The sequence below is a fragment of the Myxocyprinus asiaticus genome, chromosome 7 (genome assembly GCF_019703515.2).
Source record: "Myxocyprinus asiaticus isolate MX2 ecotype Aquarium Trade chromosome 7, UBuf_Myxa_2, whole genome shotgun sequence".
Lineage (NCBI taxonomy): Eukaryota > Metazoa > Chordata > Actinopteri > Cypriniformes > Catostomidae > Myxocyprinus > Myxocyprinus asiaticus.
Window position 1 is genome coordinate 5,320,428 of NC_059350.1, and position 19,795 is coordinate 5,340,222.

At 34.9% G+C, this 19,795-nt stretch overlaps 1 protein-coding gene across 2 annotated transcripts; it reads right to left on the reverse strand.

The window, feature by feature from the left end:
• Positions 1 to 4,866: 4,866 nt before the first annotated feature.
• On the reverse strand, positions 4,867 to 18,955 carry LOC127444055 (cysteine protease atg4da-like). 2 transcript variants are annotated; one of them, XM_051703219.1, is made up of 11 exons: positions 18,660 to 18,955; positions 16,508 to 16,723; positions 13,902 to 13,985; positions 13,247 to 13,420; positions 10,549 to 10,906; positions 10,246 to 10,310; positions 9,774 to 9,925; positions 7,927 to 8,005; positions 7,764 to 7,840; positions 5,545 to 5,664; positions 4,867 to 5,348 (listed from the first exon to the last, which is right to left on the reverse strand). In XM_051703219.1, exons 2-11 carry the CDS (start codon positions 16,680 to 16,682, stop codon positions 5,169 to 5,171), a joined length of 1,464 nt encoding a protein of 487 aa, XP_051559179.1. In that variant the 5' UTR covers positions 16,683 to 16,723; positions 18,660 to 18,955; the 3' UTR covers positions 4,867 to 5,168. The 2 variants fall into 2 exon arrangements, with proteins under 2 accessions (XP_051559179.1, XP_051559180.1); XM_051703220.1 differs by having other exon boundaries at positions 18,571 to 18,955.
• Between the last annotated feature and the right edge of the window lie 840 nt (positions 18,956 to 19,795).

The window sequence follows — 19,795 nt, forward strand, 5'->3', positions numbered from 1 at the left end:
TGCCTTTTACTGAGGAGTGGCTTCCGTCTGGCCACTCTACCATACAGGCCTGATTGGTGGAGTGCTGCAGAGATGGTTGTTCTTCTGGAAGGTTCTCCTCTATCCACAGAGAAATGCTGGAGCTCTGTCAGAGTGACCATCGTGTTCTTGGTCACCTCCCTGACTAAGGCCCTTCTCCCCTGATCGCTCAGTTTGGGCGGGCGGCCAGCTCTAGGAAGAGTCCTGGTGGTTCCAAACTTCTTCCATTTACGGATGATGGAGGCCACTGTGCTCATTGGGACCTTCAATGCTGCAGACATTTTTCTGTACCCTTCCCCAGATCTGTGCCTCGATACAATCCTGTCTCGGAGGTCTACAGACAATTCCTTGGACTTCATGGCTTGGTTTGTGCTCTGACATGCACTGTTAACTGTGGGACCTTATATAGACAGGCGTGTGCCTATCCAAATCATGTCCAATCAACTGAATTTACCACAGGTGGACTCCAATCAAGTTGTAGAAACATCTCAAGGATGATCAGTGGAAACAGGATGCACCTGAGCTCAATTTTGAGTGTCATGGCAAAGGCTGTGAATACTTATGTACCTGTGATTTTTTTTTTTTTTCGTTTTTTTATTTTTAATAAATTTGCAAAGATTTCAAACAAACTTCTTCCACGTTGTCATTATGGGGTATTGTTTGTAGAATTTTGAGGAAAATAATGAATTTAATCCATTTTGGAATAAGGCTGTAACATAACAAAATGTGGAAAAAGTGAAGCGCTGTGAATACTTTCCGGATGCACTGTAATATCAAAAAAGCTGAAAGCTATTTGGTTCATTAAATGAAGCTTAACATTGTCATTGTGTTTGTTTTTGAGTTGTCACAGTATGCAATAGACTGACATGTCTTAAGGTCAATATTAGGTCAAAAATGGCAAAAAAGAAACAGCTTTCTCTAGAAACTCATCAGTCAATCATTGTTTTGAGGAATGAAGGCTATACAATGCTTGAAATGGCCAAAAAACTGAAGATTTCATCCAAAGGTGTACACTACAGTCTTCAAAGACAAAGAACAACTGACTCTAACAAGGACAGAAAGAGATGTGGAAGACCAGATGTACAACTAAACAAGAGGATGATTACATCAGAGTCTCTAGTTCGAGAAATAGACGCCTCACATGTCCTCAGCTGACAGCTTCATTGAATTCTACCCGCTCAACACCAGTTTCATGTACAACAGTAAAGAGAAGACTCAGGGGTGCAGGCCTTATGGGAAGAATTGCAAAGAAAAAGCCACTTTTGAAACAGAAAAACAAAAAGAAAATGTTAGAGTGGGCAAAGAAACACAGACATTGGACAACAGATAATTGGAAAAGAGTGTTCTGGATCTTAACCCCATTGAGATTTTGTGGGATCAGCTAGACTGTAGGTGCGTGAGAAGTGCCTGACAAGACAGTCACATCTATGGCAAGTGCTACAGGAAGTGTGGGGTGAAATGTCACCTGAGTATCTGAATATATGCGTATCAAAATATGTACATTATTCCAGATATATATATATATATATATATATATAATTGATTTATTATTATTTATATATTTTTTCCTCTCCTGTCTGCAAATCACCAGTTGAGAACCACTGGTTTAGGTACTATTTTAAAGTATTTAAAGTGCAGATATTCCACAAAATAAAGAGGTGATGAAAATTCAGAAAACAATCATACCTCGTAATATTATTAACAGGACCTAAAGCAAGCTTAACTTTAATTTATCTATTTGCTTGTTCTAATCTTAAGACAATTTTGTAACATAATACTTAAAACCAGCCAGCCAGTTCACTGGTCCTATATTGCATGCATGCTCAGGGGCGAAATGCAAAAGACAGCTTTTTGAATTACTCAATTTAAAAACAGAACATACAGTATTCAAATGTACATTTAAATACTAATTATAAGGTATTTTAAAGGGGTCATGACACGAGGAACCAAATTTTCCTTGATTTTTTGACATATAAGAGGTCGTTGTACTATAAAAACATACTGTAAGTTTCAGAACTGAAAATTTCCTTCTTAATAGAAAAAGAGTATTTATTTGAACCAAGCTGTAAAAATGGCTCATTTGGAATTTGTGGAACTTGTGACATCACAAGGACAAAATACATCTGCATATGCAATGCCTATTTTTCCATCATTGCACCCTTGGCCCCGCCCACTGGTCACACAAATGAAGAGAGAGATTGGGCCTGTCATGGGAGATTCATCCAAAGTGGATTTACACAGCACACATTCATGTGCCTGTCTGGATTTAAATGTTTTTCTACATAAACGTGCACTAGATGAATGGCTTTGACCACTATCATCTTGCACCACTTTTAAAAGATGCAATGTCAAGTTATAACTCTAAAATGGAGACCCCCATTGTGTTTCATTCAACTGCACTGTCTTGCTGTTTGGAAGGTGTCCTGGACCGTTTTTGCACCCATCTGTGCTATTTTTAATTGTTGGTCTTTTGTAAATATACACTCGATGGATGTCTTGGATCGTTTTAACATTTTTCCGGCAATATGCACCACATTTTAAAAGAGGCAAAAAACACGACTCATTCTGCTGCTGCCACTGACCGTGAGAAACACATGCCCTTCTGTGTGTTAACAAACCAGGAAAATTTGAGGTGTGAAGACCAGCGTCTCTGCTTTGGCCTGTTGAAGCCGGTTGAAGCGCTCAACATCACTGAATTATGTTTGTGTATTCAGAAGATTTCAGTGTGAATTGATTGTGAAACAGTCACAGTATGATTCAAGCTTTGCAAAGGAACTGTTATTGAAAGATGAGGCAGTTAAAATTGGACTATTGGATGAAAAACTGGAATGAATTTTGATAGTTTATGGTGCTTCTTGAGTGAACAGTTTGATACATTCAGATAAAATGTGTTGAGTGTACATTATGTGTTAACCCTGAAATGTAGTTTTAATGTTGTGTGAAGTTGGAAACTTTTCATATATGCCTGTATTGGCTGCACGCTGTTAGCCAATCACAACAGTGGGCGTATACATTGAAGTCTTAAAGGGCCAGGCAGCTTAAAAACGAGCATTTCAGACAGAGGGCCAGAGACAGGGTGGGAAATTATTATATATGACTAAATTATGACTGTTTTGTGCAACAACAAAAAAAAAAACTTTAATAACATTCTAAGTGGACCTCAGGGAAGATAATAAAATTATATATATATAAAAAATAAATAAAATTAAAATTAAAATAAAAAATGTATGGAGTATGTCATGACCCCTTTAAGGGCAGCTACTGTACTAAGTGTGGACAATTAAGAACTTACAATCAAATTCACTTCTCATATTGCAATATTTCTTAAATAAAGCTTACATTTAGTTTATTTGTTTTTATGTTTTAATTCTGAAAAAAAACAAAAAACAAAAAACAATAATCCACAAAGACAGGCAAATTGCCCTCATGTTCACTGGTCCCACAGTGCAAACATGTTTAGATGGCAAACACAAATAAATATCTACAACTTCTCAGTTCAAAAACATTTGTTCAAATGGTGACAGCAGTTCAGCTTTATCAGTTGCATCCTCAGACAGATTAGTGCTATAAACATAAAATAAACTGCTTTAATTTAAAAGTAACAGCTCATACTGTTGACCTGAAAGAAAAAAAAATCTGAAAATCAAACATTTACACAGATTCCGGCATCAAAAATCGCTGACACACGATCTTCAGAGTTTGAGGAGGTACTAAGGCTGTGATTCCCATTAAAAGACAGAATTAAATGCAAGACAAATTCAAATACAGCACACTTTTTGTTTTAAAACAAAAACACTCAGTTCAAGCACACAGCTGTGAGAACTTACACAACTTTACAAAACTATGCATATCATACAGCAACATGGAGGTTTACCCAGACCAGAGGTCTTATTCAGTGTCATAACTACACACATTATCCACCAGTTCTAAACAAGGTCTCAGAGCAAAATACTTAAAATACCCGTTTACCTTCAAAAAGACAGCAACACAACAGCAGGATAAGTGTGAGAAAGAATAAGCATTTAGTATGTGTGTGGATTTATGCATAAATTTGGCCAAATCAGTTTAAAAATGGAAATTTTTACAAATTGTCTATAAATGGAGATGATTTAGTACTGTGGGTACTCTCCCTAGAAGTGGCCATCCAGCCAAGATGACTCAAAGGGTACACCGCAGAATGATCAATGAGGTAAAAAAGAACCCTAGAGTGACAGCATAATGACTTGAAGGAATCACTGGAACTGGTTAACATCTCTGTTCATGAGTCTACTATACAGAAACCATTAAACAGTCATGATGTCCATGGCAGGACACCATGAAGGAAGCCATTGCTTTCCAACTAAAACATTGTTGCATGCCTGACATTTGCCAAAGACCACCTTGACACTCCACAACGTTACTGGTAAAATGTTTAGTGGACTGATTTTATTGGGAAGAACACGCAGATGTATTTATGTGTTAATGTGGCTGAATCAGTTTAAAAATTGCAATGACACAGAATGTTCCACATATATTTGGGGATCAATGCCACAATTATGGGTGACTCTCACAAAGAAATGGGATATTTAACCCCCCCCCCCCCCCCACTTTTTATATATAAATAAATAAAAAATGGTTTTAGGACCATTAAGTTTTAGGCACTGTGATATGTACATTCCCCACTCAAACTCTCATTACTGTAATGTTCAAAGAATTTCATTCTTATTACCGTAATACATAAATGTAAATCATTCAGTCTGGACACGATGAGTTTTTACAATTTAAATCAGCATATGCACAATTGTATAAATACTTAACTTCAATAATATTTAATAGCTTTTGCATAGTTTTGCATTACGGTAATGACAATTTGGAGTGGAAATGTGCTTAATTAACATGAAATGAATGTCACAATGCAAAAAATCTTAATGGACTTAAAGATAGGCTTTGCTTACTTTATGCAAAATATAATGTCTTCTTTTTGTCCTTTGAATTTGGGGTGTAATATGACCTGGACATGTTCTGGCAGGTTTCTTGAGATTCACCCTTACACAAGTCAACTTTGCATGAGGCAATGTTTGTAAGCAGCCATCATGTTTTGCAGTGCACAAACATCAGGAACAGTAGTTTCATTTATTTCAGTGCAGCAGCATTTGGGGGTTATATGCTCCTCACAAGAGCACAAACTCATCTGTGCTTCCCCTATTTGTATTCCTGCTCAGTCTGTTGCATGAGAAAATGTTTACTGGATCATCCACGGCCCCCCCGCTCTGCTCCTCCAGCCCATAGTTCTGCCCCCTGCCCTCCACAAATGTGAAGATAGGATACTTCTCTTTCGAGGACAACAAAGCCTGCAAAACAGAGAAAAAACACATGCTATTATGAGTAGAGTGCCACTGCGAAGATCTTATATTGCACATCCTGTATATTCAGCGCTGTATATTTAGAATAAAAAAGGTAAAAGAATGTGAAAGAGAACCAAAATAAAAATAAAATGGGGAACCACAATGCACTTCAAAGTTTCTTACTGGTTAACAGGACACTCACTTCACTGACCACTGAGCACAAAGACTGAAAATCTTCCTTAGTTCGTGCGTAGAAGCCAATCGTACAGCTGGGATCCATGCGGCTGAAGTTCATCTTCCTGGGCGAGTTACAGTGAAATGACTACAAGGAGAGAAGAACAATGAAGATTCAGTTTCTCACCGTTATACATAGTCAAACTTATAGTTAAAGATGATAATGCAACAATAACAAAGTCCCTTTATAGAAGAATCAATGTAAATGTGCTACTTTTATGTTTCAAACTTGTTTAATTGTCAAATAGTACTTATTATCCAGAACTTTTGATTTATCTAGAATCATTTCCTGGATTTTTCAGTCATATTTCACCCCCAAATCAAAAGGAAATACAACATTTTATTTTGCTATAGAAAATGAATCATATTTTCTGCTAAAAATGCCCGATTTTTTGTAAAAATTGTATATATCATGGTAATATTTGTTGTGGTAACTTTGGTAATAATGGTAATATTACTGCCTTTAATTTATGCTGATTTTAAAAATCTAATCAGAATTACAGTGGCAAGAAAAAATATGTGAACCTTTTGGACTTAGCTGGCTTTCTGCATTAATTGGTCATAAAATTAATCAAATTATATTCATTTCACTTAAAGTATAGACAAACACAATGTGCTTAAGCTAACAACACACAATCAGTTATAATTTTTCATGTTTTTATTTAACACATCCCATTAAACATTCACAGTGCTGTGGAAAAAGTAAGTGAGCTCCAAGGCTAAAGATGACAAAAAAGTGAATTAGAGTCAGGTTAAAGTTTAGAGTCAGTTAAGTTCGCCATTCACAAGAAGCATCTGCTGACGTGGGCCATGCCTCACAAAAAAAGATTTCAGAAGAATCGTTGCTTTGCATTAAGCTGGAAAGGGCTACAAAGTTATCTCAAAGAGCTCAGATATTCATCTGTCCACAGTTAGACAAATTGTCTATAAATAGAGATGATTTAGTACTGTAGCTACTCTCACTAGAAGAGGCCGTCCAACCAAGATGAGTCAAAGGGCACACTGCAGAATGCTCAATGAGGTAAAAACGGACCATAGAGCGACAGCTAAAGACTTGAAGGAATCACTGGAACTGGTTAACATCTCTGTTCATGAAAATACCACACTAAAAAACATTAAACAGGCAGGACACCACGAAGGAAGCCGCTGCTTTCCAACAAAAACATTACTGCACGCCTGAAGTTTGCAAAGACCATCTTGACACTCCACAATGCTACTCTGAAAATGTTTTGTGGACTGATGAATCTAAGGTTGAATTGCTTGGGAAGAACATGCAGCACTACGTATGGCGTAAAAAGGGCACCACATACCAACATAAAACCATCATCCCAACGGTGAACTACGGGTGGAGGGAGCATCGTGATTTGGGGCTGCTTTGCTGCTTCAGGGCCTGGACCACTTGCCATCAGAGGAAAAAATGAATTCCCAAGTTTACCAAGATATCCTACAGGATAATGTCAGGGTGGCTGTGCACCAGCTGAAGATCAGTAGGAGTTGGCTGATGCAGCAGGACAATGACCCTAAACAATAGAGATGCTCTGCAATGACCTCAAGAGAGCCGTTCACACCAGACATCGCTGGGCTGAATCAGTTCTGTAAGGAAGAATGGTCCAAATGTCCTTCTGAACGTTGTGCAGGTCTAATTCGGAAATTACCAGAAACGTTTGGTTGAGGTTTTTGCTGCCAAAGCAGGATCGACCAGTTATTAAATCTGATGGTTCACTTTCTTTTTCCACAGCGCTGTGAATGTTTAATGGGATGTGTTCAATACAGACATGAAAGATTATAATTGTTTGTGTGTTGTTAGCTTAAGCACATTGTGTTTGTCTATACTTGTGATGAGATCACATTTTATGACCAATTAATGCAGAAAAACAGCTCATTCCAAAGGGTTCACATACTTTTTCTTGACACTGTAATAAAAAATCAAAGTAAAAAAAACCAGGACACATTATGGTAATGAGAATTTGGGGATACATGTGCATAAAATGTTAAAAATCAATTTCCTATTTTTTCTTTTGATTTTGGGGTGATTATTTTTGTGAGATTCACCCTTTAACCCACACACAAAACATCACATTTCCTTCTTGGATGATTCAGTGACAATTCAATTAGAGTTTCTGATGTAACCGAAACTTCAGGTTTGATCTTTTTCTTTATGAATAAAAAGGTTGTTTTCAGCCATACCTCCAGAGAGAAGTTGCCCTGGGTGACATCCACCACCGGCTGACAGTAGTGCGGGTCTAGATACAATAGCTGCTCATCTGGAAGACAAGTAGAACCAATCAGACAGCAGATAGGAATGCAATGTCAAATCAACAAGTAGTGCTTAACAGACCTTTTTACTAACCTTGAAAGCCAATAAAAAAGAGGGAATGCTTGGGTTTCCCTCCAATAATTCCTATACAGCATTTCATTTTGAGAATGTTCTAGAAAACAACAGATCTTTCATAATCAACAAATGTCAACGAGACCACTATAACAGAACACATATAACATAATGGTAACACTTTACAATAAGTTTATATTCATTAACATTAGTAAATTAATTAGACTTCATGAACTATAAGTGAACAATCATTTTTTACAGCATTTATTAATCTTGGTTAATGTTAATGTCTAAATATACTTTTGTTCATTGTTAGTTTATGTTTGTTGATAATGCATTAACTAAGGAAAACATACAGAACTTTTAATGTTAAAAATGTATTAGTATAAGTTGAAATGAACCTTAAACAAGATTAATAACTGCTGTAAAAGTATTGTTCATAGTTAATGTTAGCTAATGTAGGTAATTAATGTGAATTAAATTGAACCTCTTAGTAAAGTGTTACCAAGATAATATACTGTTTACATTGTGATATTAACACAGTTAGAAAAAGTTATAAAGTTATAAGAAACTGCATGTAATAGGGTATGGAAGACTAGGAGTGCTTCTTACAAAATTAAGATATAAAGTCAAAGCTAATGGCAAATGCTTTTTAAAATTATCTACTTATTATTTAATTAATAGTTATACTTAACTACATTTGTAAACATTACTTAAATATTTCTAATATAAAAAGTAGCAATTTTAAAATAAAATAATATTGAACTTTATTTGTAAACACAAACAGAGTACATTATTTTAATATAAAAAGCATTATAAATTTATTATAAAATAATGTCTATTTGTCAGTTTAAAAAGTGAAAAATGTTGAATGACATTTGCCTTAAATTAATTTAGTTATTTTTTAATTATTTAATTATTTGTAAACATTACTTAAATACTTCTAATACAAAGAATAGCCATTTAAAAAATAATAATATTGTACAACATTTGTAAACTAACTGAATACACAATTTTAATATAACAATCAATATAAAGTTAATATAAAATAATGTATATTTATTTGTCAGTTTAAAAAGTGAAAAATGTTGAACTACATTTGCCTTTAAAAATTATTATTATTTTTAATAATTTAATTAACAAATATACTGTAACTACATTTGTAAACATTACGTAAATATTTCTAATACAAAGAATAGCAATTTTAAAATAAATATTGTACTACATTTGTAAACATTAACCAAAGACATAATTTTAATATAAAAATCTATATACATTTATTATAAAAAATGTCTATTTGTCAAATTGAAAAGTGAAAAATGTTGCATTTAAAAAAACTAATATTTCTTTTAATTATCTAATTAATAAATATACTTAACTACTTTTGTAAAAATAACTTAAATATTTCTAATTCAAAGAACAGCAATTTTAAAATAAATAATATTGTACAACATTAGTAAACATTAATTGAATACATAAGTTTAATATAAAAATCAATATAAATGTCATATAAAATAAATGTCTACTTGTCAATTTGAAAAGTGATTTAAAATGAAAGATGTTGAACTACATTTGTAAACATTAAATTAATACATAATTTAAATATTAAAGCTATGTAAATTAAATAAATCAATACAATAATAATATTATTTTAATATTGTAAACTAATAAAATGTGTTGATTTGAACAGGGATTTATTCATTTACACTTATTAAAAATAATTGATACACATTATAATTTATTTTTATTTTGTAAAATTTTTTTTTTTTTAAGTAGCACACATTGTCCTCCACACTAAGGTACTGTTTTTTTTTTTTTTAAGCACAGATTTGAGGGAACACATTTAAAGTATATGTTTGTACTTGTACCTTAACACACTCAATGTATGATGGGTTTAATGATTCTCCACCCAGCCGTACTGGCACTAGAATGATGACTGATTTCCACGCTGTACCACTGGACTCTGGCAGCTCTTGTATCAGTGACGAGTCACACAACCGCATGACATCTCCTTTATATACTGCACAAAACAACACAAAAACAGAAGTGTAAAATAACAGTCTTTTACAAACATGCACAAGATAAACGTGCAAAATCAAAGCAGAATGCAAAAGCCATAAGAATAATTCAATAAACATTTAACTATGGCTACATTTGGATTTGATCCTACCATACTACTCTGTCTGCTGTAATAATAAACTGCAGAATTAGTAAGAGATATAGAATGCAATCTCTACGATAAATGGGTCATATGAGTTCTCCTACTATGCCACTATGGGAAACTGAACTGTTTCTATGATGATCTTTGCAAGTTATCATAAATGCTATTTTCAAACGTACCAGTGCAGTCCTGAGCCACGTATACAGCAAGGTTGTGAAACTCTGTGGTTCTAGCCACTGCTTTTCTGAAAACACACATACAACCACACTCATAAAGGTCATTAATCCCTCAAAAGAAATTACAAGTTAATAAAAAGTGAAAGTCATCCAGGTTTGGAATAAAATGAAGGTGAGTAAATGAAGAGAGAATTTGCATTTTTGTGAATTTCGTGAAGAATTTCTTTGAAAAGAAGAATTAAAAACATAATTTCAAGAGAATGAGATTACCAAAGGTTTTATTATCTGCACAGAACTCTCTCTCACCTCAGCATATGTGCCACGACTGATGGGCCGTACCAGTCCCCTGCTCTCTTCCCGGACTCTTTTCCCAGCTCCACCAGCTGGTGTACGCCAAACGGAGCTGAAGGCTGGTCCCCAAACCAGGACACCACCTTCCGGTGCAGAGCTTCCACCTGAGGGTCATGGCTGGTTGCAGGGCATTGCCCGTATGCCTGTCTGAGACCCTCACTGATGCCAGAGGAGGGGTCCTGCTGGGAAATAGGGCTGCTCCAGGATGAAGTGAAGGAGGGCAGGGACATGCCTGCAGGACGGGACGGTGATCGGGGCTTCAGCACCTCAAAGTCAACATCTGTCAGCGGGTGACAGTCGGGCCACCTCCAGTCTGGATTACACAGAGAAACAGAAAGAATTCTTGTGTAAGATTTTCACACTGGCATTACTGTTTTAAGATCTGTACTTAACAAAATATCAGTGTCCACTGAATTTCTTTGTTATCCAGATTAAAAGGCAATTTAATAAATTGGATTGTTACGGAAGTCCTGTAGTGGTCAACCTATATGGGTTTTTTAATGACAAATGCAGATACCAATCTAGAAAGCAGGGTGGACGATATTTTTTATTTACAGCTAATTTTCTAATTATATATATATATATATATATATATATATATATATATATATATATATATATATATATATATATATATATATATACACAGTACTGTGCAAAAGTTTTAGGCACTTGTGAAAAATGTTGCATAGTGAGGATGTCTTAAAAATAATGCCATAAAAAGTTTTCATTAATCAATTAACGTCATACAAAGTCAAGTAAAATTAAAAAAGGCTAAATCAATATTTGGTGTGACCACCTTTGCTTTTAAAACAGCACCAATTCTCCTAGATACACCTGGACACAGTTTGTCTTGGTTGTTGGCAGATAGGATGTTCCAAGATTCTTGGAGAATTCACCACAGTTCTTCTGTCTATTTCTGCTGTCTCAATTGCTTCTGTCTCTTTATGTAATCTCAGACTGACTCAATATTCAGTGGGGGGCACTGTGGGGGCCATGACATCTGTTGCAGAGCGCCCTGTTCTTCTGTTCTCATCTTTTCTATTTGCAAAAGAAATGTTTGGGAGTCTAACATTTATATTTCCTACTGACACACTAAAGCTGAAGATATAAATAACTGTCTTAAGACAAATGCTTTTGTGAAACATCTTATGTGCCTAAAACTTTTGCACAGTACTGTAAATATATATATATATATATATATACACACACAAACACACACACAGTATATATACATACAGTATAAATAAAGAATAAAAAAAACAACTCTAAATAAAAAAAAGAATTAATATTAAAAAAGAAGATAAAAAAATAATTTCTTAAAATTATATATATATATATATATATATATATATACACACACACACAATAAAAACATGAATAGCTGTACAAAAAAAAAAAAAAACATATTCAGACACCTGTGACCGCACATCAAGAAAATTCTTTAGTAAAAAGCTAAGTTGCTACATACCATTAAAACACCATAAACAGCTGACAGTTATGCTAACAGAATACATTACTTGGTGGAATAATGTTTATTGTGATTATTTATGGTAAATAAATGTAAATATCTTTAGAACATTGGTGTATTTTATCATATTGCTGTTGCTACTGTTTTATCAAGTAATAAGCAGTGTTGGGTAAATTACTCAAAAAGTAATCCACTACAAATTACTAATGACTTCTCTAAAATTGTAAGCGGATTACTGACTTTACAGATAGCTTCACTGAAAAAGTAATCATATTACTAATTATTTTTATGTTACTTTTTTTTTCTCCCCTTTTCTCCTCAATTTTGGAATGCCCAATTCCCAATGCACTCTAAGTCCTCGTGGTGGCGTAGTGACTCGTCTCAATCCGGGTGGCGGAGGACGAATCCCAGTTGCCTCCGCATCTGAGACCGTCAATCCACGCATCTTATCACTTGGCTTGTGGAGCGTGTTACCGCGGAGATGTAGCGTGTGTGGAGGCTTCACGCTATCCACCGTGGCATCCACGCTCAACTCACCACGCGCCCCACCGAGAGCGAGAACCACATTATAGCGACCACGAGGAGGTTACCCCATGTGACTCTACCGTCCCTAGCAACCGGGCCAATTTGGTTGCTTAGGAGACCTGGCTGGAGTCACTCAGCACACCCTGGGATTCGAACTCGCGACTCCAGCGTCTTTACTTGCTGAGCTACCCGGGCCCCTTATGTTACTTTGTAAAACTCTTTCATAGAATTGTCTGTTTTTCCGCTTAACGAATTTAAAGTATATTTCCTCCTTGACCATTGATGTACTCAAGACATACACTCAGCACGACACATTGTATGAACATAATTCATGTTTTAAATGTATTGTACATTATTATTTTAGAAATATGGGTAAACTAAGTAATGTATTTTAAAGTAATTAACTTAACTGAAAATCAGTAACTGTAATCTGATCACAAGAATTTAAAATGTAATGTTACACTACTTTTTGTACAGAGATTAAAATAATTAATTATTTTTAATCAGATTACACCCAACACTGGTAATAGGCCACTCGTGTCTGTGTGTTACAGAGATTTTAGCATGATTAGCAGGAAGGTTACAGGAACTTTGACACATATTGCTTTATTATATCTGCAATTATGTCCCAGAAAACAATTTAAAGGTAGATTACACCTGAAGGCATGTGGTGCTGCATTAATCCCTGCGCCAGTAGCATTTGTCCACTGCGCAGCATGCAGCCCCAGCCGCAGTCTGTGGTGAAGCCGGACCCGTCCAGCTGAGGAAACTCCCTCCTGTATGTGAGCCACACACAGGACACGAAAGCACGCCGGAAACGATCCACCTCATCTGTCCAAGAGAGAACCCATCATACAACCTTCTCAAGACAACAGTATCACATTCCTATTTTTATTTATCAATTAATTAGAGGTGAAGTGTTCAATTTTTCTATGTTAAAATATCCTATTAGTTTAATGTGCAGATAACTATAAGCCATTAGATAACTGAGTCCCCCGAAAACTTGTTTAAGCAGCCCGACTCAATCAATTACAGAATGTAACACCCACTTTTCATGATCCAATCAATTCTGATGGATAAAGTCAAATTCCGCCCTATATTTTTCTCATTGAATATCCTGTTTCACTCAGAAACACATCAGAATACAAAAGGACAGTGGGTTGCGTATGGTGTTTCTTGTTGACACAACTATCTTGTCACAGGTTGGGCATGATACCATCACCATCTAATTTACAGTCATAAAGAAAGTTACAGTATATCAGCTGTGGAAAGAGTCTTCCAGTGTGCCTGTGACAGAGATCACATGACTTACCTTCACTATTGAACAGATACGACTGGCCCATGAGTGTCAGAGGAGACGTCTTGTTGAAGGTAGTTTTAGATTTAACAGACCATCCTGGGTAAACACAAGAAAACACAGGAACTTGATAATTATTCACTACTACTACTAAAAATTTTCTTCATTAGTATTATTGTCTTATTTTCCATAAAAATAACTAAACATCCTTCAGACAAGCTAAACTTATTTAAGAAGCAATATTGTAAGATAAGACTTTTTCAGAGAATATATTTTGAATTAAGGTTATTTTCCTTAACATTTTAGATTTTTTTTTAAGGAACACAAACAAAGATATTTTGATGGAGATAGGGTATAAATATATATCAGTACAATGCAAGTCAATGGGGTCCAACACATCCAAGCTCCAAAAAGGACATAATGGGAGCATAAAGGTAATCCATTATTGAGCTTCAATTCATGTCCGCACCAAGGAGAATGCAGATGTCAAAATTTATTATGAAAAAGTGGTTCGATTTTCGTCTATTCTCCCCAAAACCGATCATGGAGACTGTTTTGATGGAGCTCGAAAGTTTGGTCCCCACCAACTTGTATTGTTTGTATATATTCACAATATAACTCCAAAATTTTACTTTATTCTTATTTTTCTGATTTGACATTATATATCTCTGGGTGTAAATAAGGTGGCTCAGAAAAACTGATTTTGATTTGTTCCCAATCATATCAACTGCAAATGAGTAAAATTTTGTGTTGCTTCAACAAAGCAATCAAAAGTTACAGCATTACAAAAATTATTTATCTTAGTGTCCAAAAATGTCTCCAAACAAATAAACATAATCATTGTACATAAAAACTAATTACACATGCAAACATAACAATGCCTAAAAGTATGCATAGCATGGAGACATGATTTTAGTAATGAGATTTCACAGAATGATTTTCATTCTGTGTCATTTGAGTCATTATTGAGTCAGTGTCATGCACTTGGCACCATCTCCTGGTGGCCATATGTAACCGGCACCAATCAAATGTCTTTCTGCCCAAATATGTATGACTTTTTGCACCAATCTGAACCCAATCCGATTGGTTTAGCATTCCATGATGCTACATCATTTCTGATGATGTCATCTGATCCAGGAAATCTAACGTATTTTCAGCCAGATTGCAATTCGTGTCAATTATCTATTGATCTGTGCATCTGATTACCTTGTGTGTGAGCTTGTTTGAAAGATAATTCGCCTCTTCTAAGTAATGTTATGAGATATTTAATGTTCTCTTTAATTTTCGTGAAGTTATAAGCAAAAACGTGGGTTATAAGCAACACCTTTTTACATGTAACATGTAAAAGACATAGGGCCCTATTTTAAGAGCACAAGCATATGCGCAACGCAATGCCTTAAGTCATAAGCACAAAGTCAATGGGCAGGGCCATGAAGTTTTGGTATTTTCTTTAAGTCTAGCTGTACAATGCGCAAAAGGCTGGACCAAGTCCAATTGAATTATGATTGAATTATGATTGACATCTGTGTCCTATCATACAGTCCATTCCCTCAAGCACCAACGATTAAAAAAAAAAGGCAGAACATTAATAAGTTGGTCGTGTAAATGGACTGTATGAAATGAATTAGAAGAATTGAAAATTACGTTCTTCTGTGCATTAACTGCATCCTTGATTTTTTTAGACACATTTCTATGACAGCGACAAGCTCCTTTTATATACATGGAAAATGTTATTCTCGTCAGAATTTATGAATGTATGCTCCGTTAAATTAAGTAATTATTATAAATCATTTTCATCCACTGACACACAAATCATGGCTAGTATTAACATTGATTGGATCGGCACGCACTTCACTTCTACCGGTCGATCTTGATTTTGAAAACTTAAATTCATTTATTGAAACAAGAAAAAAATTAAACCAAAAATATTTTGAAAATATAATCAATATAACGAAGTGGTCCATTTTTTTTATTTAAATCCAAACATTTGATTCTGTCCAACTTGTTCCACCGGCTCCTTTTACAGTGACTTAAAAATCACTCTACGACAACAGGTGGAAAATTACTAATAAAAATTAAATCATAAATACAAATGTAAATACACAAGAATAATAATACATATAAACATAACAATAAACATAATAATTGAAAAAATAAAACATGACCTCAAGAAAGTTTAACACAAATCTCCTAAGTTTTTGTTTGAACAAACGGCTTCAACAGCGATTGAAGGGACATTATTTGATGTTCTGTACTTTCACAATTTGGACATGAACTTTATTACCACCTGCTGGTGAAATCTCTAAACTGCAAATGCAGGAACTGAAATTGGACTTTGCACTGAGATAAGATGTGGTATTGAAAGTCTTAGCGCAACGACCAAATATGGTCGTAGCACGTTATGCAGCACTTGAGTCCATATACTTAGCTATTACTTGCTATAGTTTCTTCTGTAAGTAAAACAAATAGTCTGGTTGTATTCTACTCTATGAGAGCTTTCCAATGACATATGACACATGGCTGTTTGATGAGTTTGATGTTTTTACTGATTACAATAATATGTACAGTGCAAAAACTGGTTACTAAACCACAATAATCCTGATCATGTGCATAAAACCAACCATATTTGACATTGTTCCATGCTGACATGAACTTGACTTTGAGACGATCCACTTCAACGGGTTCTGCAGGCGCTGAGCCATGGCCAATGTGGCGTCTGGACTGTGGTGCAGGCTTGTCCTCATGTGCTCCGGCACCTACTATATACTGAACGGCACTTGGAGACACGGAGTTCATGCTTCAGGCTGTATTCAACAGCACTACAGAACAACTCCAGTCTGAAAGAGAAAAAGAGAAGGTGTGCTATGAGGACATGAGATGAAAGTGTGAGGGAGACACTGAACATAAGACCAGGTTCATCCATGGCATTACATCTGCTATACATCTGACAGCATCACTGTAGCACACTACAGCCACAGTACTTTTTCTAACAGTCACGAAACTTTAATTGCTCACTGCATGATGATGTCGTTATATGCACTTTTCAAACTTCAAAACATTCCACCTGTGTGTTGTGTAAACAAACAAGCAGTCTGGAGAAAATGAGCCTATCACATGAGACCTGACTGAAGGCAGGTGTGGTGACTACCATGAGATTTTTAAGCACATATTAAATAGGTCATATTATGACTTCCCTTTTCCTTGTAAAAGTAAAGCTCTATTTTTTCTCAAGGAAGTTTGAGCTTATGGTCAAATAGAAGGAAACGAGACATGTGACTAGTTTAGAATAGGAGAGAACTTTATTACGCAACAATGCAAATTCTGAGCTGCCAACCAAATAAATAATAATTGGGTTCATCCTCGTGCACTATGACTGCTTAGTAAAAGTGGATGCACATGGAGAATTTTAAACCATGTGACTACTGATTACTCAACAAATAAAGTGAACATCCAAGTTCATTACAATGGCTATGTTTTGAATAGAACACTACCGTAGGTATTGTACTAGTCCTGTAGTATGCAGTACGTGTATTGTGGAATAAGCATACTGTTTCACTTACTATTAAAAAAATGTAATAGTAGGCAGTACACAGTAGTACATACTGTGTGCAGAATTCAGTAAGTAGTAAACTAATATTCCATTCGGAATGGCATACTACCTAGTATATATGGCAGAAATATTAGATCAGTCAGCTATTCTATGCATACAGAACATTTGCACCCTGTGCACAGTATGCATACTACATACTGCAGCAATAGTCAGTTTTTACCTTGACTCATTATTTGATTGGACCGCCAAAACTAAAGACACATTTATGCAAAATGTAATAATTTTTTTTTTAAATAAACGTTTTTATTTCAGAGATATTAACTAAACACCATTTGCTGAATTAAGCATGCAGCACAGCGAGGTCATGTGACAATGTAGCGACGTATATCGTTACATACTACTGTTTTGCATACTATTTATAACTCGACAAATAAAGTGAACACCCAAGTTCATTGCAATGGCTATGTTTGGAATAGAACACTACTGTAAAAAAATATATATAGTAGGCAGTATACAGTAGTACATACTGTGTGCAGCATTCAGTAAGTAGTAAGTTAATATTCCATTCGGAATGGCATACTACCTATCTAGTATATATGGCAGAAATAGCAGTAGCATGGTAAAAATAGTAGATCATTCAGTTATTCTATGCATATAGAAAATTTGCACCCTGTGCACAGTATACATAATACATACTGCAGCAATAGTAAGAATAGTATGGTAGTATGCTATTTCGAACACAAACTGAAGTCATATGCACCACGATTTTCACCTTGATTCATTATTTGATTGGACCGCCAAAACTAAAGACACATTTATGCAAAATGTATTTAAATAAACGTTTTTATTTCAGAGATAATAACTAAACACAATTTGCTAAATTAAGCATGCAGCGCAGACGTATATCGTTACATACTACTGTTTTGCATACTATTTTTAAAAAGTAGTAGGCAGGATACTGTCCGTACTGCACAGAATGTAGTACAATGAATAGTAGTAATCCAGTGTGAACACAATCAGTGAGAGGAAAATTGTGTGGCAGAATGTGCAATAATTTAACTGGAAATCTGCATACTATACTGTCGCCTATTTTCCCATCATAATACCTTTAATGGGTTACACCCCAAAAATTACCTCATAAATGGAAATTGAAGACCTCCATGGTAGCAAAAAGCCTTTATAAAACATTTGGTCCAGCAAGACTAAACTATTTAAGGTGTTACCTTCACGTTAAACCCGGCATTTCTGTATTTCCTCTAGATATTTCCCCATTTTTCCAATAGATAGTACGAGATGTCCAGTGCCGAGCTGCCCAAGCGGTTGTCTGGATGTCTGGCAAGGACAAGCGCAATGTGAGACCGATTTCAGGCCTCGTCAGACACCGTCATCTGGTCGAGTATCGATAAAAGCTGAAGTCATGGGATTTAGGCCTCTTTATAATCTCGCACGGCGGTTGGGCTGTCAGCTGAAATAAACAGTGCGTAAAACAGTGAGCGATTAAGAAGTACACAGCCGCTTCCTGTTGTCATTGAGTATACACTCCCTCGGCCCGCCCACCAAGCGACGTGATTGGTCAGATTTGACAGTGGCCGTTTGATGATTGGAGGACTTTGCCATCGATCCACACTTACGAGACACTGTGATCAATGAATTGAGTTTTTTTGTGTGTGACGTCAAGCACATAGAACAGGATCAAATTTCAATTAAAGAGAAATATAAGCAAAACAATAATTTGCGAATCAAAAAATAAATAAATCATACATATGGAAAATTATCAAACATTTACCAGTTCAAATACTTTTTAGTTTGTTTTTCCTCAGTTCTACAGTCATAAAAATGTGGTTAATATGATATTTTTTTTTAATTTTATTTATTTATTTTTTTTAATAAAGAATATAAAAATTATCTTATAAACAATGTATTGGTTATGTGTCAGACCATGCTTGAATTTGTTAACTTTTTCATTTTAGTTTATTTGTTTGATAATTTTACATTATTAAGAAATCTTATTCACAATATTCATAATAATTTAAAAACACCAATTTTATTGAATCCTTTCAAATATATATATATATATATATATATATATATATATATATATATATATTTTTTTTTTTTTTTTTTTTTCTACAATACAAATATTTTATGGTTGTATGGAAGTATGGTACAATGCAATTTTGTTGTATTTTGCAGTATTATGTAAATTTTTACTCTGACATTATACTTAATGGGAAAATACTGTAAGTAATGTGTCAGTCATTTACTAATGCACACCTGAATAAATACACAGTAGTAATCAATAGTCAATAAAGCGTTGTGGCAGTGTAATGCTTTATTTACACTCGAGTAATTCTGTTTG

Bases quoted from the DNA above. Each gene is read 5' to 3' on its own strand.
- LOC127444055 (XM_051703219.1), bottom strand. From the start codon at position 16,682: ATGAACTCCGTGTCTCCAAGTGCCGTTCAGTATATAGTAGGTGCCGGA. The intron at 13,421-13,901 runs GTAAGTCATGTG...TCTCTTGGACAG, and splicing joins GTATCTGTTCAATAGTGAAG to ATGAGGTGGATCGTTTCCGG. The intron at 8,006-9,773 runs GTACAAGTACAA...GTTGTTTTCTAG, and splicing joins CATACATTGAGTGTGTTAAG to AACATTCTCAAAATGAAATG.